The sequence below is a fragment of the Chinchilla lanigera genome, unplaced genomic scaffold, assembly GCF_000276665.1.
Source record: "Chinchilla lanigera isolate Chin_1 unplaced genomic scaffold, ChiLan1.0 scaffold00160, whole genome shotgun sequence".
Lineage (NCBI taxonomy): Eukaryota > Metazoa > Chordata > Mammalia > Rodentia > Chinchillidae > Chinchilla > Chinchilla lanigera.
This window is the reverse complement of record NW_004955561.1, coordinates 1578296-1598473: the sequence shown is the minus strand read 5'-3', so window position 1 is coordinate 1598473 and position 20178 is coordinate 1578296. Positions and strand designations below refer to the sequence as shown.

General features: G+C 51.7%; 1 protein-coding gene across 1 annotated transcript in view; it reads right to left on the bottom strand.

Moving 5' to 3' along the window:
- The window catches only part of Irak2 (interleukin-1 receptor-associated kinase 2), a 64427-nt gene extending 51795 nt beyond the window's left edge, over nt 1–12632 (bottom strand). The window contains exons 1-2 of the mRNA XM_005413066.2: nt 12502–12632; nt 3590–3772 (exon numbers count right to left, since the gene is read on the bottom strand). Coding sequence (XP_005413123.1) covers nt 3590–3772; nt 12502–12595 — 277 coding nt within the window. The 5' untranslated portion in view covers nt 12596–12632. The remainder of the gene's footprint in view (nt 1–3589; nt 3773–12501) is intronic.
- Nucleotides 12633–20178: the final 7546 nt, after the last annotated feature.

The following is a 20178-nucleotide window of genomic DNA, read 5'->3' as shown; positions in this document are numbered from 1 at the left end:
CAACAAGCATTGTTAATTTCCTACCACTTTGTTTGTAACTCTGTATTGTCTGTACTGTTCTTTTGCTATGTTGTAAAAGGTTGTCTGTCTGTTAATGTTTTCCTCCTTTTATTCTTAAAATTAAAGAAAAAAAAAAAAAGAGCAAGCGAAAGCAAACTGTCAGACGGCTGGGAGCCAGCGATACAGCTCAGCGGCACAGCATGAGGTTGTGAGTTCGATTCCCAGTATCAAAAAAACAAAAAACAGAGGACTAATTCTATGACTTGACAGCAGAGGCTTGGGCCAGTAGGGACACAGCCACCAAATGCTTCTCACACACCCTCACACTTATGCCCAGGAAGTGATGGGGACTGACAGCACTTCTTCAAAGCAAAACACACATGTGAGATACAGAAAGTCATACCTGGCCTGAGTACTTAAAGCAGCACTGAAAACACACCAGACCCCACCAAGCACAGCCAGGGCAGAGGGGCTGGGCCCTCCCTGTCCCTGTAGCCCCTTTCATCAGCAGGGCTGTGGAGCAGGGAAGCACCCCTGGAGACCCAAGGAGTGGGTCTCTTTATGCCAATGGAGGCCCAGCCAAGACATCACTGATGTCTCCTGACGCCCAAAGCCCCAGCTCCGTCGACACCACCCAGGAGGCCAGCTCTGATGGCCAACAGAAGGGGCTCCCCAGACCTGCAGGGGTGCTGGGTACTATCCATGCTCAGCCGAGGACCTGGCCCTCCAAGTGCTGTCACTGGAGCTCAGAAAGAGTCCCAGGAGTGTACCTGCCCCACTGCACCATGTGCGTGCTGACCTCAAGATGATGGGTCTTCTCCAGACTGGGCAACAGCCAGGCACGCAGCTGTCCCCCAGGGCCGGTGTGTCCAATCCACGGCGCTGCTGCGCTCTCCAAGTCCTGTCAGCGCGCTGTGCAAAACCTGACCCCGGGACAGTGGAGCCCAGCCCTGGCCTCGCACTGCTGCCTGCCCCCAAAGCAGACCAGCAGGCACCCCAGCCCCGGGTCCTGACTGCACAGGGGCCGTGGGCTTCTCCTCACCCCTTTTCATCCACTGCCTTGGTTATTAATCTCTCAAAATGTGGACGTGTTTTAGGGCATATTCACTCAATAATCATTTCTCAGCCCCAGGCATGCCAGGGCACACCTGTAATCCCAACACTGTGGGAGCCTGAAGCAGGAGGATCAAAAGCTCAGGCCCAGCTCAAGCAACTTAGGACTCAGCAAGACTCTATCTCAAAATAAAAAAAGAGGACTGGGGATGTTGTTCAGCACAAAGACTCTGGGTTCAACCCTCAGTACAAAAAAAAAAAAAAAAAACAACACACAAAACTCAGCATCTGCCACATGTCAGGTTCTGGGACTACAGAGAAGCAGACGCTGGGATCGCAGCCTAGCCGGCAGGAAGCAATCACACTGCGCAAACCCAAGGCCATGTGTGCCAGCGCTCCAGGGCAGAGGCTGTTGAGGCACTGCCTTGGCTGAGACCACCCAGGCCTCTAGCTAACAAGCGCAAGGCCCTGGCAAGTAAGCAGGCTATGTCCTGAGCAGCAGTGCCCCCGGGACAGGAAGGGGGCTCGGATGGCAGCTGTGAGGGAGGCGCCAGCCTAGGGTGTGGGCCACCCTGCCGGGCACACAGGGAGCAGGGTGGGCTGTGCAGACACACACACAGCTGGGTCTCTCATGCGCCATTCCAGGCCCCAGACAGGAAGTCTCCATGTTCAAAAGCCAGGGTGCCCTGTGCACACCATGTCCCCGGGAGTCACTGGGCAGTGTGGGCTGCAGCTCTACCTGCCACCGTGTTCCCCAGGGCCTGCCCCTTGGTTCCTTGCTCTAATTCCCAGCTCTGGTAATTGGAGCCCCCTAAGTCCAGAAGGCCTGAGGGATGGAGCCCCAGACAGGACAACTCTGGGGGCCCATCCTGCTCTGCTCTCCACACCCCATAGACCTTCCTTTTCTAGAAATGCTCCTCACCCCAGCTCCCCGGGGCCTTTGCGCATCCTGGCCCTGCTCCTCGGCCCTCACAACAGTTCCTAAGTCTCATCTGTGCAGCGCCCCTCCTTGGGAGCCTCCCAGGCAGCCAATACCTGGTCACCTGAGCTCCTGGCCTTCTCTAACTGGTGCACTTCTTTTCCTCCCTCTTCTGTGTGCTGGTGGCCTCCACACGGACGGTGGAACCGGCTGCATCGCCACACGCTACTCCAGATTGCCAGCTCAGCGGGCACAGGATGGGGGCCGCACACATGCCAGCCAAAGACTGGCTTCCTGCCCACATGGAGGGCACAGTGGGGACACAGCCCCACCCTGCGCCCACCCCTGCAGCCTTCTGTGAGTGCTGGCGGGATACCAGCTCGGTCACATCCATCCCCCAACCTCTCAGCAACCTCCCCGCAAGGCAGGGAGCTGCTGTCACGGGAACACATGGCCCCAGGGTCAGACCACTTGTAGAGGAGCAATTTAGCAACCCCCAAAACACACAAATGTTCAACCCAGCCATTCCAGCGCTAAAGACTTCCCACCACTGTGCTCAAATGTGTGCGTGTTCAAGGGCGGCAGCACACTGATGCACAGAAGCAGAGGGTGGGCCCCGACACCCAGCCGTGAGGAAGGATGTGCCGTACAACCATCTCCAAAATCTAGTGCTGAGTGAAAAACACAGTGCCGCCTCAGTTCACAAATCTGTGCCTCGATTTTAGAAAACATGTTTGTGTTTGTTGGGAAAGATGGCCATGGTCATGTTTGTTGCCTGATGATGTTTTGTTTGTTTTGTTCACAAACAAAAACATTCATGAACCGAGGTGACACTGTAAGCGCACACCAGTGTGTGGCCTGCTCTCATCAGAATGAAAAGGGGTTGTGAACACACAATGCACTTGCTTATGTTTCTACCATAAAAAACTGCTAATTGGGCATGGTGCCGCATGCCTATGAGCCCAGCATTTAGGAGGCTGAGGCAGGAGAATCTCTGTGAGTTCAAGGTCAGCCTGAACTACAATAGGGAGATCTTGTCTCAAAAAACCAAACCAAACCAAATCAAACCAAAACAAAACAATAATGAAAAGAAACTGTTATAATGGCTGCCTCCAGAGATGTAAAAAGGAGGCGCCAGGTGACAATGTGAATCATTTTTGCTATAGACTATTCTGCACTTCTATGTCAAAGCTACTGGATTTTTTAAAGTGTTCATTTAACTATTTTTTGAAATAGATAATCCACTTTCTTTTTCTGTCTCATTGGCACTGGTGATTGAACCCAAGCCCTCCTGCATGCCAGGCAAATCTCTACCACTGAGCCACATCCTCATCCACCACGACTGACATCTTAAAAAGTGTCCTGGCCAGGCAGAGGTGCACGCTGTAATATCAGCTACTTGGGAGGCTGAGGCAGGAGGATCACAAGTTCAGGTGTAGCCTCAGGAACTTAGTGACTTAGCACGACCCTGTCTCAAAAACAAAAACTCAAAAGGCTGGGATGTAACTCAGGGGTGCAGCTTGGAGGAGGAGCACTTGCATAGCATGTACAAGGCTAGGGCTCTCGCTCCAGCAACTAAGACGAAGTAAGCAGCCAGCGAGCGGCCCGGTCACTCACAGCTCAGGATGATGTGGGCAGCGCGGTAGAGCTCCAGGTGGCACAGGAGGTCCAGCAGCTGCTGCACTGTGGCCTGCCGCATGCCCCACCACCACAGCAGCTCCCTCGTGATGCTCACGCCCTGCACACGCTCCATGGCCTTGATCTTCCGCAGCTGCGTTAGGTCTGTGATCACGTAGGAGGCTGGAAGGCAAACGGGAGACACTGAGAGGCAGGCCTTCCCCGAGGGACCCACGCCACCACGGTCACCTTCCCTACCTGCCACTTCCTTTCTACTTTGTGCATGCACATACGCATGTATGTATTTACGTAGGGATTGAACACAGGGCCTTCACGCTGAGATAAATCCCCAGCCCTTTTTATTTTTTATTTTGAGGCACAATCTCACTAAATCACTAATTGCCCAGGCTGGGCTTGAACTTGCAATCCTCCTGGCCTCAGCCTCCCAAAGTGCAGGGATTACTGGCGTGTGCCACCATGCCCGGCTCCACCCGAATCTTTCAACACTCACTCTGTTGAGCGGCTGGGGATTTAGCTCGGTGGCACAGCGCCTGCCTGGCAAGCGCAAGGTCGTGAGTTCGATTCCTAGTACTGGAAAAATAAAAATAAAAAACCCACTCACTCTGTTGAACACTCATGGGGACTCACACATGAGCAAGTGAAGGTAAACATCAACCTGGCTGCCACAGGACAACAGCAAGATCACAGGACAAGAGGGTGCGAGCCTGGGGCAGCCGCTGTCTGCCAGGGCTGCTCAACACAGCAGGAGTGTTGATGCTGCCTCCATCTAGGATGGGCCCCAGGAGGCAGGAGCTGTTGCTATTTCATTCACCACTACAGCCCTGGAGCACAGAACCTAGCTTGGCACAGATTGGACAAAGCCAGCACCTGAGCCACCTATGGTGGTTCTGCAGGACCCTGAGTCTCGGCTCCGGCTGGCCAAGGCCCAGGCCTGGTGAGGAAGGAGCGAACACGGAACTCAGGCCCCAGCACCCTCATGGACTATGACAAGAGTCACAAGCACCCCTGGGAGCCAGGCACGGGAACACCTGCCTGTGAGCCCAGCTACTCAGGAGACCAAGGCAGGAAAATCACAAGTTCAAGGCCAGCTCTAAGACTCCATCTCAAAGTACAATAAAAAGGGCAGGGAGGTAGCTCAGTGATATAGTGCTTGCCCAGCATGCAGGAGGCTTGAGTGCAACCCTAGTACCACTGAAAAAGAGAGAGAGAGAGAGAGAGAGAGAAAGAGAGCCGCTGGACACAAAGGCCCTTGGCCAACACCAAAGCACAGCACAAATGTGCAGGAAGCTACTGTTGACAATAATAAAAGCAATGCATTACTGCTTTTCATCTTTTACCACGGAATTAATATGGTGGGACCTCGGTTCACAAATTTCAGTCTTTCCATGACTCTGGTCATAAATACACACACAGAGACAAACTGGGAACATTCAGGCTGGAGCTGTACAGTGCAGTGCTTGCCCAGCCAGTGTGAGGCCCTGGGTTCAGTCCCAGGATCAGAACAAAAGCCCAAAGAAGAGCCAGACATGGCGCACGCCTATAATCCCAGCACTCTGGGAGGCTGAGGCAAGCAGATCACAAATTCCAGCCCAGCCTGGGTAACTTAGCAACTCAGCAAGACCCCATCTCAAAATTAAAAATTAAAAAAGGGCTGGGAATGTGGCTCAGTGTGAAGGACCTGGGTTCAACCTAGTACTACAAAAAATAGCCATATGGATATAAAATAGCCAGGTGTGGTACATACCCATCCCAGCACTCGGGAGGCTGAGGCAGGAAGATCTGTGAGCTCAAGGCCACCTGGGCTACCCAGTGAATTCAAGAACAGCTTGAATTACAACGCAAGACCCTGTCTCAAAAAAAAAAAAAATCTCTCTACTTCCAGAACGTCAGCCCATGTAGAGTGACACTCTGAGCAGTCACTCCCTCCCTGGGCCATGCACAGCGTGTCACCACACACGTGCAGTGTGCTGGGCCTGTGACAGATTAGTGACACGAAAGCTGGTGGAGCTCAGGCGGGACAACCCCAGGCTCTGGTGCAACCTCGGGGATCTCCCAGCAAGGCATGCCACGCCACACTGCACAACCCTCTGCCCTCCAGGAGAAGCGCCTGGCTGGGGTGGAAAGTTCCAGACTTGCAACCTCTGTGACTGGAAACCCCAGGCTGAGTCCTGGCCACAAAAGTGATGTCAGCCACATGGAGAAAGCAGCAGCAGGACAAGGAAGGCACCCGCCCATCCCTTCCCCTCCCTGCCCCCGCCGCCAGGAGGCAGAGGAGTGACAGGAACACAGGCAGTGCTACACTGTGGAGTGGGAGCTTGGCCCACACGCGCCCTTGTGGCTGTGCTGGCCCTGAGACCCCAGAGAAGCAGGAAGTGAACTCAGAGCGGCCCTTGAGGGGCACATGGAAGTGACACAGCATAAGTGGGAGGTCAGCCATCAGCACTACCCCCAGCCCGACACACCGTCAGAACAGAGATGGTGATGAGTCATGGCCAAGAGCTCCTGCTAACCAGGCAAGTGGCACCTAGTCACCGAAGGGCATCTAGAAAGCAGAAGAAAAATCAAAGCCCCATGACCATGCCACCAGGAAGACCCAAGAAACCACCAGACCTCATCTTCCAGGGCTTCCTACAGACGCACAAGCACACGCTGCTGCATAGTCTGGGTCTTGTTTGCTGGCTTGTCTGGGGACAGGGTCTCACTACGTAGTTGGAGCTGGCCTCAAACTCACTGGGTAGCTGGGCATGGTGGCACACGCCTGTAATCCCAGCACTCAGGAGGCTGAGGCAGGAGGAGTGTTGCACGTTCAAGACCAGCCTGGGCTAAGTGAGCTCAAGGCCAGCCTGAACTGCATAGCGAGACCCTGTCTCAAAAAGACAAAAAAAACAAAACCAAAGGAACAAACAAACAAAAACTCACTGGGTAGCCCAGGCTGGCCTCGAATCCATGATCCTCCTGCTTTAGCTTTGAATGCTGAAATGACAGGTGTGTCCCACACCCAGCTTAACTGAATCTTGAATGTCCTCAGAGGCCCATGTGCTAAAGGCCGGTCACTCTTGGAGGGCAGTGGAAACAGAAGCAGGGCCTAGAGGATCTTTTCCTCACCAAGGACCTCCCTTGGGGGACACAGGGGACCTTGGCATGGCTCTCTGTCTCTCTTGCTTCCTGGCACCATGACACAACTTTGCTTCCCTGCACTCTTGCCCTGGGGTGCTGCCTGCCCACAGGCCCAAGACCTCAGACACCATGAGCCACGGAGCCCTTTTCTTTTGACAAACTACGATCGCTGGTATTTACTCCAGGAATGGAAAGCTGGTTCACACATACATCAGAGGACGGACACAGGTGGTTCAGAAGCCAGACCAGGGACTTCTGAGGATTGGGTTAGAATTCCATCTCAACCACTTACCTGATATGCATTTGAAAAAAGCCCTTCGCTGCTCCTTGAGCCTCAGTTTCCTCATCTGCCAAACAAGGGCAGGAGGAGCACCTGCTTAGAGGTGGCCATGGGGCTCCACTGAGGGTATGGGAGCAGTGGGCAATATAAACACCCTCCGCCGTGTGACCCCGGGACCCTCCCATGGAACCGCCGCTTCAGCACTCCTTTGCGAGTTCACCTTGGCCACCCCGAGCATCCTCCAGGGCCACGGGGCACAGCCTGCTGCAATGCCCCAATGGCACAAATTCCCCATCCCCCGACTGAGGGGCTCTTCCTCAAGAGGGAAGGGGAACCTCAGAACTTCTGCAACCCCATTTTCTGAGCCTCCCTGCAGCATGAGGGAGGCACCACAGGCAAGGCAAAGACAGGCCCAACAGGGGGCCCTGGCCTGAGCACACAAGGATGGCTAGCACTCCTGAGCCAGAAGGAGATCCCCGCACAGCCTGGGCTAGAGCCTCCGGGGCCCTGCCCTTGTACAGGCCCCTGATGGCCACAGCGGTCAGGAACTAACCATGAGACAGACAGCCAGTCCACCCAGCGTCCAAGCCACAACATGGTGCAGACCTGTGGCCAGGATTCTCTAAGGCACTTCCTATCCTTCCCACGCCCCATGCCCTTTTCCCCCAGACCACAGTGGCTCAGGGACCATAGCTTCCCGCTCTCACAGGTTCAGCACCAGGACCCAGCCAAGGGCAAGGGCCAGAGCTATAGGCAGCCTCGGGCCAAGGAGGACGGCCTGGCCAGGGCCCTGCACAGCCCCTGCAGTGGGATGCAGACACAGCTGCGCCCCTTGCCCAAGGCCCTCCCTCAGCTTAGCTCAGCACCTGCTCCAACAGCCGGGCACTCACACCTCTGGCAAGAAGGTCTCAGAGAGGTCAGGAACCTGGTGATGCCAAAGCACGGAGACCAACAAGAGTGAAGAAAAGCCCAGGAGGGCCGCGGAGTCAGTGTCAGGAACGGCCCTGGAATGAGGCTTCGAGCTGACCTACAGGGACACAGCAGTGAGGACGATGCCACCCCAAAGACACCCACACCCTGAACCCCAAGCCTGTGCATATGGCACTTCACATGGCAAAGCGGACTTTGCAGAGGGGATTACACAAAAATTCAGAGACCGGAGATCACCCTGGGTCACCAGCTCTGTGATCACCACGGTCCTGGCTCGGGAGGCGGGAGCGTGGACGAAGAGCTTCAAAGACCAAAGCACAAGGTGGAAGCAGATGTGAAGGCAGAGGAGGCCCCGAGCTGAGGGATGGCCTGCAGGCCCAGGGACACCACACTGTGTGGGGGAGCATGTCACAGCAGCAAGCGCAAACTGAGAGCCCAGAGGCCCAGCACAGGTGGCAAGGAGTTAAAGCAGGGAGAGAGCAGTGCAGGCACGAGGTCAGAGGACAGGCGGGGCCGCCCGGCAGCCTCCGGTACCCTCCAGGCACAGGGACCAGCTGGTATCTCTGGGGCCTGCAAACTGAGAAATGTCCTCCAAAAGGACACGTGAATGGTCAAACTGCATGTGAGAAGACGCTTATCTACTTACTAAGGAAACACACACACACCACCAGAAAACGTCATGTCACACCCACGCCATGGATAGAACCAAAGAGACCACAGTAAAGTGGCTGACAAGGGCGTCGAGAAACGAGAAACAGAAAAGAAACATGCCCCTCCTACCCGCTGGTGGGGGTGCAGCCCTGCACAGCCAGTGGAAGAACGATCCACAGTCTTGAAGTGGACAGATGGGCAGGCCAGCCTCCCTGCCATGGGACTCGGCAGTCCCAACCCACCTTGGGAACACACCCACTGGATCACGGGAGTCCACTGCACACCACTGTCACAGCTGAACTGTTAACAATCGCCAAAACCCAAATGGCCAGCAACCGGGTGGGCAAACAAGTGGTGGAACAGCCACTCGACAGGCCGTCACTGAGGGCTGGGGTGGAGCTCGGGGCGGACAGCTTGCTGAGCTCCCCAGGTCCACCCGCAGCGCCACAAAACTGAGTACCGATGCAGCGGTGGCAGGGAAACCTCAGCGTGAACAAAGGCAGTCAGTCCCAAAGGCGAGGGGGCCACGGCGAGAGGCAAGGCGACCTTTACGTGGCACGGTCTGGTATAGCATCACACACCAACGGGGAAACCCAGGGAGGGGCTGGGAGGGACTTTTGGGGAAGTGCTTTTGAAAGGCTCTCACTACACAGCCCAGGCTGGTCTTGAGCTCACTGTGTTTGTTTGGTACGGAGAACTGAACCCAAGGCTCACGTACACTACAGAAATGTTTAACCAGTGAGTTATATTTCCAGACCTTACTTCAAACTGGTGATCACCCTGCCTCAGCCTCCCAAGTTCTGGGATTGCAGGTATGCACTTACATGCACAGCTATGAGCAACATTTAAGGAGTGTAGAATTTCTTCTTGAAGTCATAGAAGTAAGCAAGGACTTTTCTCTTTTTTTCTGGTTTTTTGTTTTGTTTTGTTTTGTTTTTGAGATACGGTCTTGCTACATAGTGTAGGTTGGCCTTGAACTCACTATGTAGCCCAGTCTGACCTCAAACTTGTGGTGATCCTCCTGTCTCAGCCTCCCAAGTGCTGGGATTACAGACATGAGCCATCAAGCCCAGGTATCACAGGTAAGGAATTTCTGAACAGAACCCTAGTTGCACAGGAAATAGTACCAAGAATCAACAAACAAGATTATATCAAATTAAGCTTCTGCCCAGCAAAAGAAACAACCAACAGAGTAAAGAGACAATCTAAGAACAGGGAAAAAAATGTTGCCAGCTACTCCTCTTAAAGAGACTCATATCTAGAATATGTAAAGAACTCAAGCCAGGAGTGGTGGTACATGTCTATCGTCCCAGCACTTGGGAGGCTGACGCAGGAGGATCACCACAAGTTTCAGGTCAGATAGGGCTACACAGTGAGTTGAAGGCCAGCACGCATACATAGTGAGACCCTGCCTCAAAATACAAAAACAAACATACAAACAAACAAAAACCTCAAAATATTAGGTGCTCCCAAAATAGAAGAGTCAATCAAAAAATGGGCAACTGAAATGAACAGATACTTCTCCGAAGGAGTAGAAATGGCCAATAAGTACATGAATACATGTTCAACATCACTGGTCATTCAAGAGACGCAAATTAAAACAACACAGATTCCATCTCACCCCAGAAAGAATTGCTATCATCAAGAAATCGACCAATATCAAATGCTGGCAAAGCTGTGGGGAAAAAAGAACCCTTCTCCATTGTTGGTGGGAGTGCAACCACTGTGGAAATTCCTCAGAAAATTACGACTAGAGGATCCACTTGACCTCTTTCAGGAGACCGCTCCAGCCCCATCCCCATCCCCTGTACGCAATCTGCACCCTGTGAGGCAGGAGACCCGAGTGCCGGGGGCCACAACGCGCCTACCCTCTGACACAGCTGGGGCCCTTGCAGCCCTTCGCAGATCCACCTGCTCACCCTTCCCAGCATGGACAGGAGCCTGGGGAGAGAACACTCTAACTGTTTTGGGGTCCTGCACCTTGGGCTCAGCACTGCATTTGGACCCCTGGCGGGACTCCAGCAGCCGGGCTGGTGCTGGGTCCATAGAGTCAAAATTTCCTGAGGCAAAAGGGCAAGCACTAGAGTTCAAGGCCAGATGGGCTATAGGGTGAGCCCCTAACTCCAAACACCCAACCCCAAACAAACAAAACTTCCCTTCCCACCAAAACAGTTTACTCAGTTAGTTACCAGCCCTGGCCAAGCCCCACATTCCAGGAAAGGGGAGAAAAGCCAACCTTGGAACTCCTACAGGCCTAGGGTGGCCGCCCACTACTGGCAGTGCCACTTCCGGCACTGCCCACTGGGAACCCTGGGCCTCAACCCTACAGTGGACAGGGTGCTGGGCACACTTTCCCCACAGTAAACAAACCCACGTTGTGCCACCCCATGTGTCTTGCTCAATTCTTTGCCCCGGACACGAAGAGCCTGGACATGGGGAGACAGACACACATATCCCATGACAGGCTCACCTCACACAGCTGTTGCCTTTCAAGTCACCACAGCCAATAGCAGAGGCCTCGCCTAGCACGCTTGAGCCCCAGTACTCCAAAACATAAACAAACAAATGGAAAAAAAGCACAGAAGAATACCTCTGTCTGGATGGCAGAATCTGAGCTAAGCTTTCTGTGGTGGTTGTTTTCCAAGTGCTTCATGAGGAGCGGGTACCACTCTCCCCCTGGCCAGGCTGGATGGCCAGGCCTTGCCCATCCTCTCAGAGAATTAAAGCTCCCGACACTGCCACCCAACACCACAGCCCCTCCTGTGCGACAATCTGCAGCTTTGCCGACATCCAGGCTGTGAAGACCCAAGTGTCTCCAGAAAGGTTCCCAAGCGCCCAAATCACCCCTGGGTGAGAACCACTCAGTTAAAATACATGCAGTGAGCTCAGACCACATAGATAACATGGGCTCATTCTTTGGTATTCTTTCCACTCTGTATGTTATATACTCTTTCATATGAGTGGCATATTTAACAGTATAAAGTATTCACTAGGAAGCCACTATTACATTCACAAAATCAAGGGGCACCAGTTACACTGACTTAAGCCATAACATAAAACTGACAACGTAACACGTCCTCACCACTTGCAAGAATATCTACACTTGGGGGAGGTGGACTCCCATTCTGTACAATGTTTTCATTGTGAAACTTTATTAAGAAGCTATGAAGGGGGCTGGGGATCAGTGGCATGGCGCCAGCCTGGCAAGCAGGAGGTCCTGAGTTTGATTCCCAGTTCCAAAAACAAACAAACAAGAAGCTATGGGCGGGGCATGGTGGCCTATGCCCTTAATCCTAGCACTCAGAAGGCTGAGGCAGGCGGATCACTGTAAGTTCAAGACCAGCCTGGGCTACATAGTGAGTCAAGGCCTGGCTGAACTGCATAATCAGACTCTGTCTCAAAAAAAAAAAAAAAAAGTTATCATTTCATCTCCAGTTTACAGATTGAAAAACTGAGGCTCATGGAGAGTGAGAAATTGCCCACAAGTCACAGGGCTAGAAAGTGCTGAGCAGTGGAATATAGGTCTCTGTCTGGGGAGCTGAGACATACAAGCAGCCACTCGGCCAATCATCAGGCACGAGGTACTGTCCACGGCTTGGGTTCGAATGCCACCCACTCTGACACCTAGCCAGCCTAAGCTCTCGGGGAGGTTACTTCCTTTTTCATTTTTTTCTTGATACTGGGGATTGAACCCAGTGCTTTCGCACTAAACTATATCCCTGAACCACCATCACCCTTATTTTTTATTTTGAAACGGGGTCTCGCCAAGTCACTCGGTTGCCCAGACTGGGCTTAAACTTGCGACCCTCCTGCCTCAACCTCCCGGAGTGCCCCCGGTAATAGGCGTGTGCAGGGGCTCCTGCCCTCGGGTAGGAGGAACACAGCTCCCCGGGAGCCCCGCGGGCACACTCACCGAACTGCATCCAGTCCCACTCGCTGAGCGTGTCCATGCTGCGGCAGAGCTCGTCCAGCACGCGGGCGGGGAGCTGGTAGATGAAGCCAGCCATGGCGAGGCTGCTCCGGCAGCGCCAGGGCCGACGCGGCGGGGCTCTGGGGGCGGGGCTGCAGTGGTGGAGCGGTGGGGCCGTGGGCACCGCCCCCTGCCGGCCTCAGAGGGTAAGGACGCACCGGGGAAGAAAGCCTACCCTGCGTTCTCTCTTCTTGGGACTCTCCATGGAGTCGTGGATCGGCAGTCAACTACACCGTGCTGGAAAGCCGTGGGTGCTGTTGCAGAACAGTAAAAGAGGTGGGCGTGGTGGAGCACGCCTGTAATCCCAGCACTTGGGAGGCTGAGGCAGGAGGATCACAAAATCGAGCCCAGCCTGATCAACTTTGTGAAATCCTATCTGAAAATAAGAACTAGAAAAAGGGGAAATAAATAAATAAAAAGCAAAAAATAGGAAAAGGGCCAGGGACATAGTTGAGTGCGAAGGCCCTGGGTTCAATCCCCAGTGCTGGAAAAAAACAAAAGGCATTACAGGTGTGGGCTCTGGGTGCCATTCTGGCACTGTCCACCACAGAGGAAATTGACGGTGAGTGGCGACTGGAAGGTGTAATCGTGTTAGGGAATAAAGTCACACGTGTGAGAGAGGAAGGCTGGTTACTAACCACAGTGTCTCAGAGCTGAAAAGTACAATTGGCAGAACAGCGTATGGTACAGGGGATTGCGGGGCAAACCAAATGGTCACACGGGGCGGGAACAACAGCACTTATACAAACAGTGCGGCACTTGTTGGCAGTTAACTATCTGCGGACTTCACATGTTACTTATTCCTTAGAGTGACCCTATGAGGTAGGTGTGTGGTGACCACCTCCATCCTACAAATAAGGAAACTGAGGCACGGGGAGGTGTAATACCATGCCTAAAATCACACAGGTACAACGGAATGGAGCTGTGGTTTGACTGCCCCAGCTCTTCATTGCCACTGGCTACAAGCTGCCTTTGCCATAGCTACTGTTTCTACAGTGTGCATTTTTGCGGGGGGGGGGGGGCGGGGAGGAGACAGAGTCTCACTCAGGCTAGTCTCAAACTCATAGTGATCCTCCTGCCTCAGCCTGCCCAGAGCTGGAATTACAGGCATGCATCACCACACCTGGCTTAGAGTGTGCTTTTTTTTTTTGTACCGGGAATCAAACTCACAACCTCGCACTTGCCAGGCAGGCACCGTGCCACTGAGTTATATCCCTGGCCTACAGGGTGCTTTTGCATGAGTGATCAGTAATTCTCACTACTGTAAATCAGAGATTGTTTTTGTTTTTGTTGTTTGAGACTGAGTCTCACTATGTTGGCCAGGTTGGCCTCAAACTCCTGGAATAAAGAGATCCTCTTGGGCTGGGGATTTAGCTCAGCGGCACAGCATCTGCCTGGCAAGCTCAAGGTTGTGAGTTTGATTCCCGGTACTGGAAAAAAAACAAAAAAAATAAAATAAAATAAGGAGATCCTCCTGCCTCAGCCTCCTAAGTAGGACTATAGGCCCCCCACTACGACATCTGCTTATTATCCCCATTTTACTCAACCACAAATAGGTTCTAAGGGGTTAGGCAGCATCAGAGTGCAACTTGTAACTATAAACAGTGAAGGAATGCGGCTTCCCAAAACAGAGACTGGTACCAAAGTGAGAAGTCCTAGGGCCAAGTCCCAGTTCGGCCACCAATAGGCTTTGTGACCCTGGACAACTCATTTCACTTGTCAGCTTTGTTTTCCACATCTGGAGAGTAGAACTAATCATCCCTACTTAAAAGAGGTGTGAGAAAAGTGGATAAAACAGAATTGTACATCCCATAAAGAACGCCTACTATCTAAGGCCTTGGGTAGAGAATGGACTCCCAAAATGGCAGATGCCACTGACATTTTTTATTTATTCATTTATCTTCTCAGCACTACTGGAGCCTTTGCACTGAGCTACATCCCCAGCATGAGCCCTCATTCAATCTTTGAGTCAGGACTTCATTAAGTCACTAAATTGCCCAGGTTGGACTCAAACTTGGGATCCTCCTGCCTCAGCATCCTGAGTGCTGAGCTTACAGCCATGTGCCACCAGACCCAGTGCCATTACTATTTTGAAAGGAGAGCCTACCAGTCTTGGAGTTCTATCAAGACTTGAGTCCTGAAGGGCTGGGGATTTAGCTCAGCGGCAAAGCACCTGCCTGGCAAGTGCAAGGTCATGAGTTCGGTTCCTGGTACTGGAGAAAAACAAAACAAAACAAAAAAAAACAAAAAAAAAATTAAAAAAAAAAAAGACTTGAGTCCTTGCCAGGGATGGTGCACACATCTGTCATCTCAGCATTTTGGGAGGTTGAAACAGAAGGATCTACATTCAAGTACGGCCTGCGCAACTTAGCGGCTTAATGAGAACCTGTCTCAACATCAAAAGTAAAAAAAATCAAAAAACCCTTGGTGCTAGGCCAGCCACCCTCTGGCTATTTATCCTTGAGCAAGTGCTGCTTTCCTCTCATAAATGGGGCATCCTGCCCTGCACTTGGAAGGACTGCCATGACACTCACATGGGCCCCAGGACACCCGTGCAGGGCAGTGCTAGCCGGGGCAGATGCAAGCATGCCCGCCCACCTCACTGATGCCAAGTGGCAGCATCCAGTGTGCTCAGCCCTCTTCTGGGGCTGTCCTGGGTTTCAGATCTGGCGGGGGCTGGAGCCAGGTAGGGTAGCACCACCCAGACTGGGAAGACAGTGTGAACCTAGTCTGTGCTCAGGGCCAGCCCAGACTGCCTAGTGGACCCTGCCTCACAGAAAAAAGAGGGCCAGACTCTCAGGATGGCCTGAGAGCCATGTGGGAAAGCACTACCTCCCGGCTGAGGGGACAAAAGAATCAAAGTGCAGTATTCCTTCACTGCAGTCCACCACCACTCCCCCACTTTTTAACTGATATTTGTCTGCAGTACTGGGGATGAACTCAGGGTCTTGCATGTGCCAGGTAGCACTCTACCACTGACCTAGACTCCTGTCCATTTGGGGCTTTGTTTTTCGTCCCTGCTTCTGTGGGTGTGAGTATGTTTACAGGCTCCTCCGTGGTGTCTACCTCTTCCGCTCCCCAGGGTTTCAGGCACAGCAGGTTCAAGCTCAACCTGGTCCAGGCCAGAAGGCCAGGGCTTCTCAAACTCTCCATGGACCCTGGCCCATATCCTTCTCACCGTACCCTCAGGACCTGGGGTCTTCCAGGGACTCAGCTCCAGCCTAAGATCCATCCCCTATTCAGAGTATGTTCTCCCAAGGGAAACAGTCAAGAGTTAACAAGAGTTGCCACCCACCTGCTCCCTACCAAGCTTGTGGTAGCATATGTGTCAAAAGCCACACAACCCCGTCAAGGCTTACTGTTCCTGTCTTACAGCTGGCCCGCGCTGTCCAGGGAGAGCTGGGCTCAAGTCTGACTCCAGAACAAATGCTACTTCTGCCCTCGACCTCCCCACTACAGAAATGTCCCTCTGTTCCTCCCAAGCAATGCCGTCATCCTCTCACTCACCAGACCATGACTCGCTCCCTGCCAGGGCCTGAGGCTGACTAGCAGCCTCTGTGTCAGTCCAATCTGCAGCCCTTGCTGCACACAGGGCTTGGCTGGGGAGCTGTGGGCACCAGACACCGGCCCTGCCTCCTGAGACCTAGGCCATGTCCCGGGTAGGGCTCTGACACAGGCCTTTTCTTGTGGGTTTGTTAGTTTGGCATTACTGAGGACTGAACCCAGACCTTTGCACTGAGCTATATCTGCTGCCCTTTTTTATATTTTATTTTTGAGACAGGGTCTAAGTTGCCCAGGCTGGGTTCAAACTTTTGCTCCTCCATGCACAGCCCCCAAGTGCTGGGTCGCTAGCCAGGGCCTCCATGCCCAACCAGGCAGTCCTGGAGACAATCTCAGCCTCTCCACAGTGGGCTCCAGGTGACTCCAGTACATGCAGGCAGAGTGGAAGCACGGAAAGACAGTCGCACACCTTCTCTGCGCCCTCTGCATACTTACTTAAAGAAAATGGTCATGGTCTCCTGACTGCAGGGGACTCACTGTGGGAAGAGAGAAAACATCATCCCACGGTGTTACCTCGGGCACTCAAATCCCGTATTTACAGTGGCTGAGAAACTGCACAGACCCTATACACATCCCCACCTCTCACACCCCATAGTGAGTGCTGTGGGAGCACTTGTTGCCCTGCATAGCTCAGGGAAATAACCACAAACAAAGTTTCTATGGCCTCAGGTCAGACACAGTGCTGGAGACTGAACCCAGTGGGTACTAAGCTACCAGGTTTTTTTTTAGTTTTTTTTTTTTTAAGATAGGATCTCACTGTATATTTCAAACTGGCCTTGAACTCACTATGTAGCCTAGGTTGCCTCTGCACCACCTGACCCAGCCACAAGCCGTTTCATTTTGAGATGGTGTCTTGCTAAATTACCCAGGCTGGCCTTGAACTTTTAATGCTCCTGCCTCAGCCTCCCCAGTAGCTGGAATTATACGTGTGTCTCACTTTGCTCAATGCTTTTGATGACCATTGGAAGTATATCTTATTTTTCTCTATCTGCCAGTGGACTCCTGGGTATGTGTGGTGAAGGTTCTAGGCTAGAAAATTTATTGTGTTAAGACAGGGTCTTACTATGTAGCCCAGGCTGGCCTCAAACTCACGGTGATTCTCCTGCCTCAGCCTCCTGAGTTCTGGGATTACAGGTGTGCACCACCACTGGCTTCCAGAAAATCTTTTCTTGAGGCCAGGAGTTGAGGTGTGCAGACAGAAAGGGGAAGACCTAGAGGATCACGCAGCCAGTGACTAACAGAAAGTGAGACTGAAGTATTAAGGATGGAAGGTAGAAATTTTGTTTTTGCAGTGCTGGGGATTGAACTTGAGCCTTGTGCATGACAGGCAAGTGCGCTATCACTGAGCTAACCCCATACCCTCTAGGGTAGAAGTACTTGAACTGACAAGTTGCATACTTCCTTCTTCGTGGCTGTGGCAGTACTGGGGATAGTGCCCAGCCTGAGGCAGTACTCTCGCCCTGAGCTACCCAACCTCCTTCACATCTCATCAATGCACTGGATCCAGGCCAGTCTCCTTCGATTGTCAGCAGAGTCACTGGGGAAATACTGACCTCTGGCCTTTTCTGGTTCTGTTGGAGTCGGGGAGGACACTTTTCAGTGAAAAGCAAATGCTTTTCTTCTTAACAATTTTCTGCAGTGCATAAATTTTTCACAGTGGTATTTCATTTTTATAAAAAAATAAAGCTAGGCAAAATGATGTTAAATTAAGAATAAATCTCTGGTTGGGAAGGGAGAATTAGAAGGAGGCTGGTGGAAGAATGGGGCCTCCAACCCAGGCCCCACACACAGAAGTGACAGCCCTCATCTGTCCCTCTTCCACCCCAGCCATTGAGCAAGCCCTGTCCAAACTCCCCTGGAGAGAAGAGCCGGGTTAAAACAGCACAACACACTGGCTTATTTTCTTTACTGAGCACCATTTAATGTACAGGTTTTTTAAAATTCAAAATAGGAAATATCACAGTCTCTTAAGAACAATACATTCACAAGATTCCAAATTAAAAATATACATTTTTCATGCTGTAAGTCAATCTTTCTTGCTGGACAACACAGAAAACAGTGTTTCAAATTTTGTATTTAGGAGCTGGGGATTTAGCTCAGTGGCACAGCGCCTGCCTGGCAAGCACAAGGTCATGAGTTCAGTTCCCGGTACCGGAAAAAAATCCACCCCCCGGCCCCAAAAAAATAGCGACACATCAAATTTTGTATTTCACAAGAGAAAGATGAACTCTCAGCTTGACATAGTAACAAGTTTAAAACATAAAATCCATGTTGAACTGCTGTGGCGATTTCCTTGGCCCCACAGGTCCCAGTGGTGTCCACAACGCACAGGGACCTCTGCCTCTCCACCAGGCTTGATAGAAAGTCAAAATCCTACAGCAAGCTGCACAGCATCCCTGTAAGAAGTGCCTTTGCTGCCAACCCAAGAGGATGGATGAGATTAGGTGAGTTGAAGGCAGCAGAGATACCACCGAGATATCCCACAGGACTGTACCCCATGAAACTAGCAACACCGAGATACACCTCACCGGCATCATGAGGGTTACAGTAATGCTTATGGAAAGCTTACAATAACATGGGAAAATATTTAAGTTATAAACTTAAATGAAAATGGAAAATATAAAACCGTACAGTACATGATCTTAACTGTGTCAAAACCAACTGACCAAACGTGTCCTATAAAAGGCTGAAAGAAAAAACTGAAAAGTTAACAGTGACTGTATTTAAGTAGTGCATCTACAGTGATCTTCTTTTACTTTTTTTTTGTTTTTTGAGACAGGGTCACTATCACTGTGTAGTCCAGGCTGGCGTCAAAGTCCCACCAATCCCCCTGTCTCAGCCTCCAAAATGCTGGGATTACAGGCATGCACCACCACACCTGGCTGCTTCTCTTTTTAAATTTTTCTCTGCTAGGGGAATTTTTTAAAAAGCACTATTAGTTACAAAAAGTAAGTATGATAGAAGTATTAAATTTGAGTTAATTGCTTACTGTCCAGCCTATAAGAAAGAATGTGTACATTTACAAAACTGCAACACTCCAGGTTACTCCAGGACTCACTGTTAGGAGGAACTGGCCTGGGGTGGAGGGCTTTGGTCTCTCTCCAACCATGTAAGGTGTGACCAGGTCGTGCAGCTAAAGATGCTAAACCAAATGGAAATGCTACGGATTGAACAGACATACCCACATCTGACAGCCTGTTTACGCACAGTTCTTTCACACTACAATTAAACAAAGGACAGTTCTTTTCTGCTCTTTTTGTGTACATGGCAAGTTACCAAAAAAAGTTATTATCACAGTAAATGTGGAAACCTAACCTTGATTTAGAAATAGAAGCAAAACAGCATTACAAAAGGAGTGCACCAAAAAAGGTAAGGAGACTTAGAAAATTAGAAAAAGTGGTTTGTTTTTCTTTGATTTTTTGAAACAGGGTCTCACTATGAACTTGCTATGCAGCCTTGAACTTGCTATGCAGCCCAGACTGGCCTTGAACTTGCAGTAATCCTCCTGCCTCAGCCTCTCGGTGCTGGGATTACAGGTATGCGCTAGCCGCCACAGGCTGAAGCCTCCCTGAACAGAAGACACCAACCCTCTGAACCCTTTCCACCGGAGCACCCCTGGTTTGCTCACCGACACACTGACTGAAGGCTCAGGATGAGCTAGGTTAGTGAGAGTGAACCCTTCAGAACTGTCAATGATAACAAACAGCCCGCTGTGGCACATGTGCCGTAGGTTCACCAGCACTGAGTTAGGCACTGGGGCCTTACAAGGAGAAAGACCACTCCCTGCCTCAAGGACAGCCCAATCCCAATCCTACACTGGGAGCTGGGCACATCATCAGTTCAAAGCAGAAGCCACCACTTTCTCCCAGGGTGAGTCTTATTGAAACACTCTTACACTGACTGTCCCACTTAACTACTTTCCCCTGACGAGTACTTCTACAAAAGGCAGGGATGAAGTGACGCTTTCTGATGTTCGTCTCTCAACACAGCAACACCTAGCAAAGTCAATCACCTTTCCTTTAAGCAAAGTAGTATATTTCACTCAAGAACGAGACACTC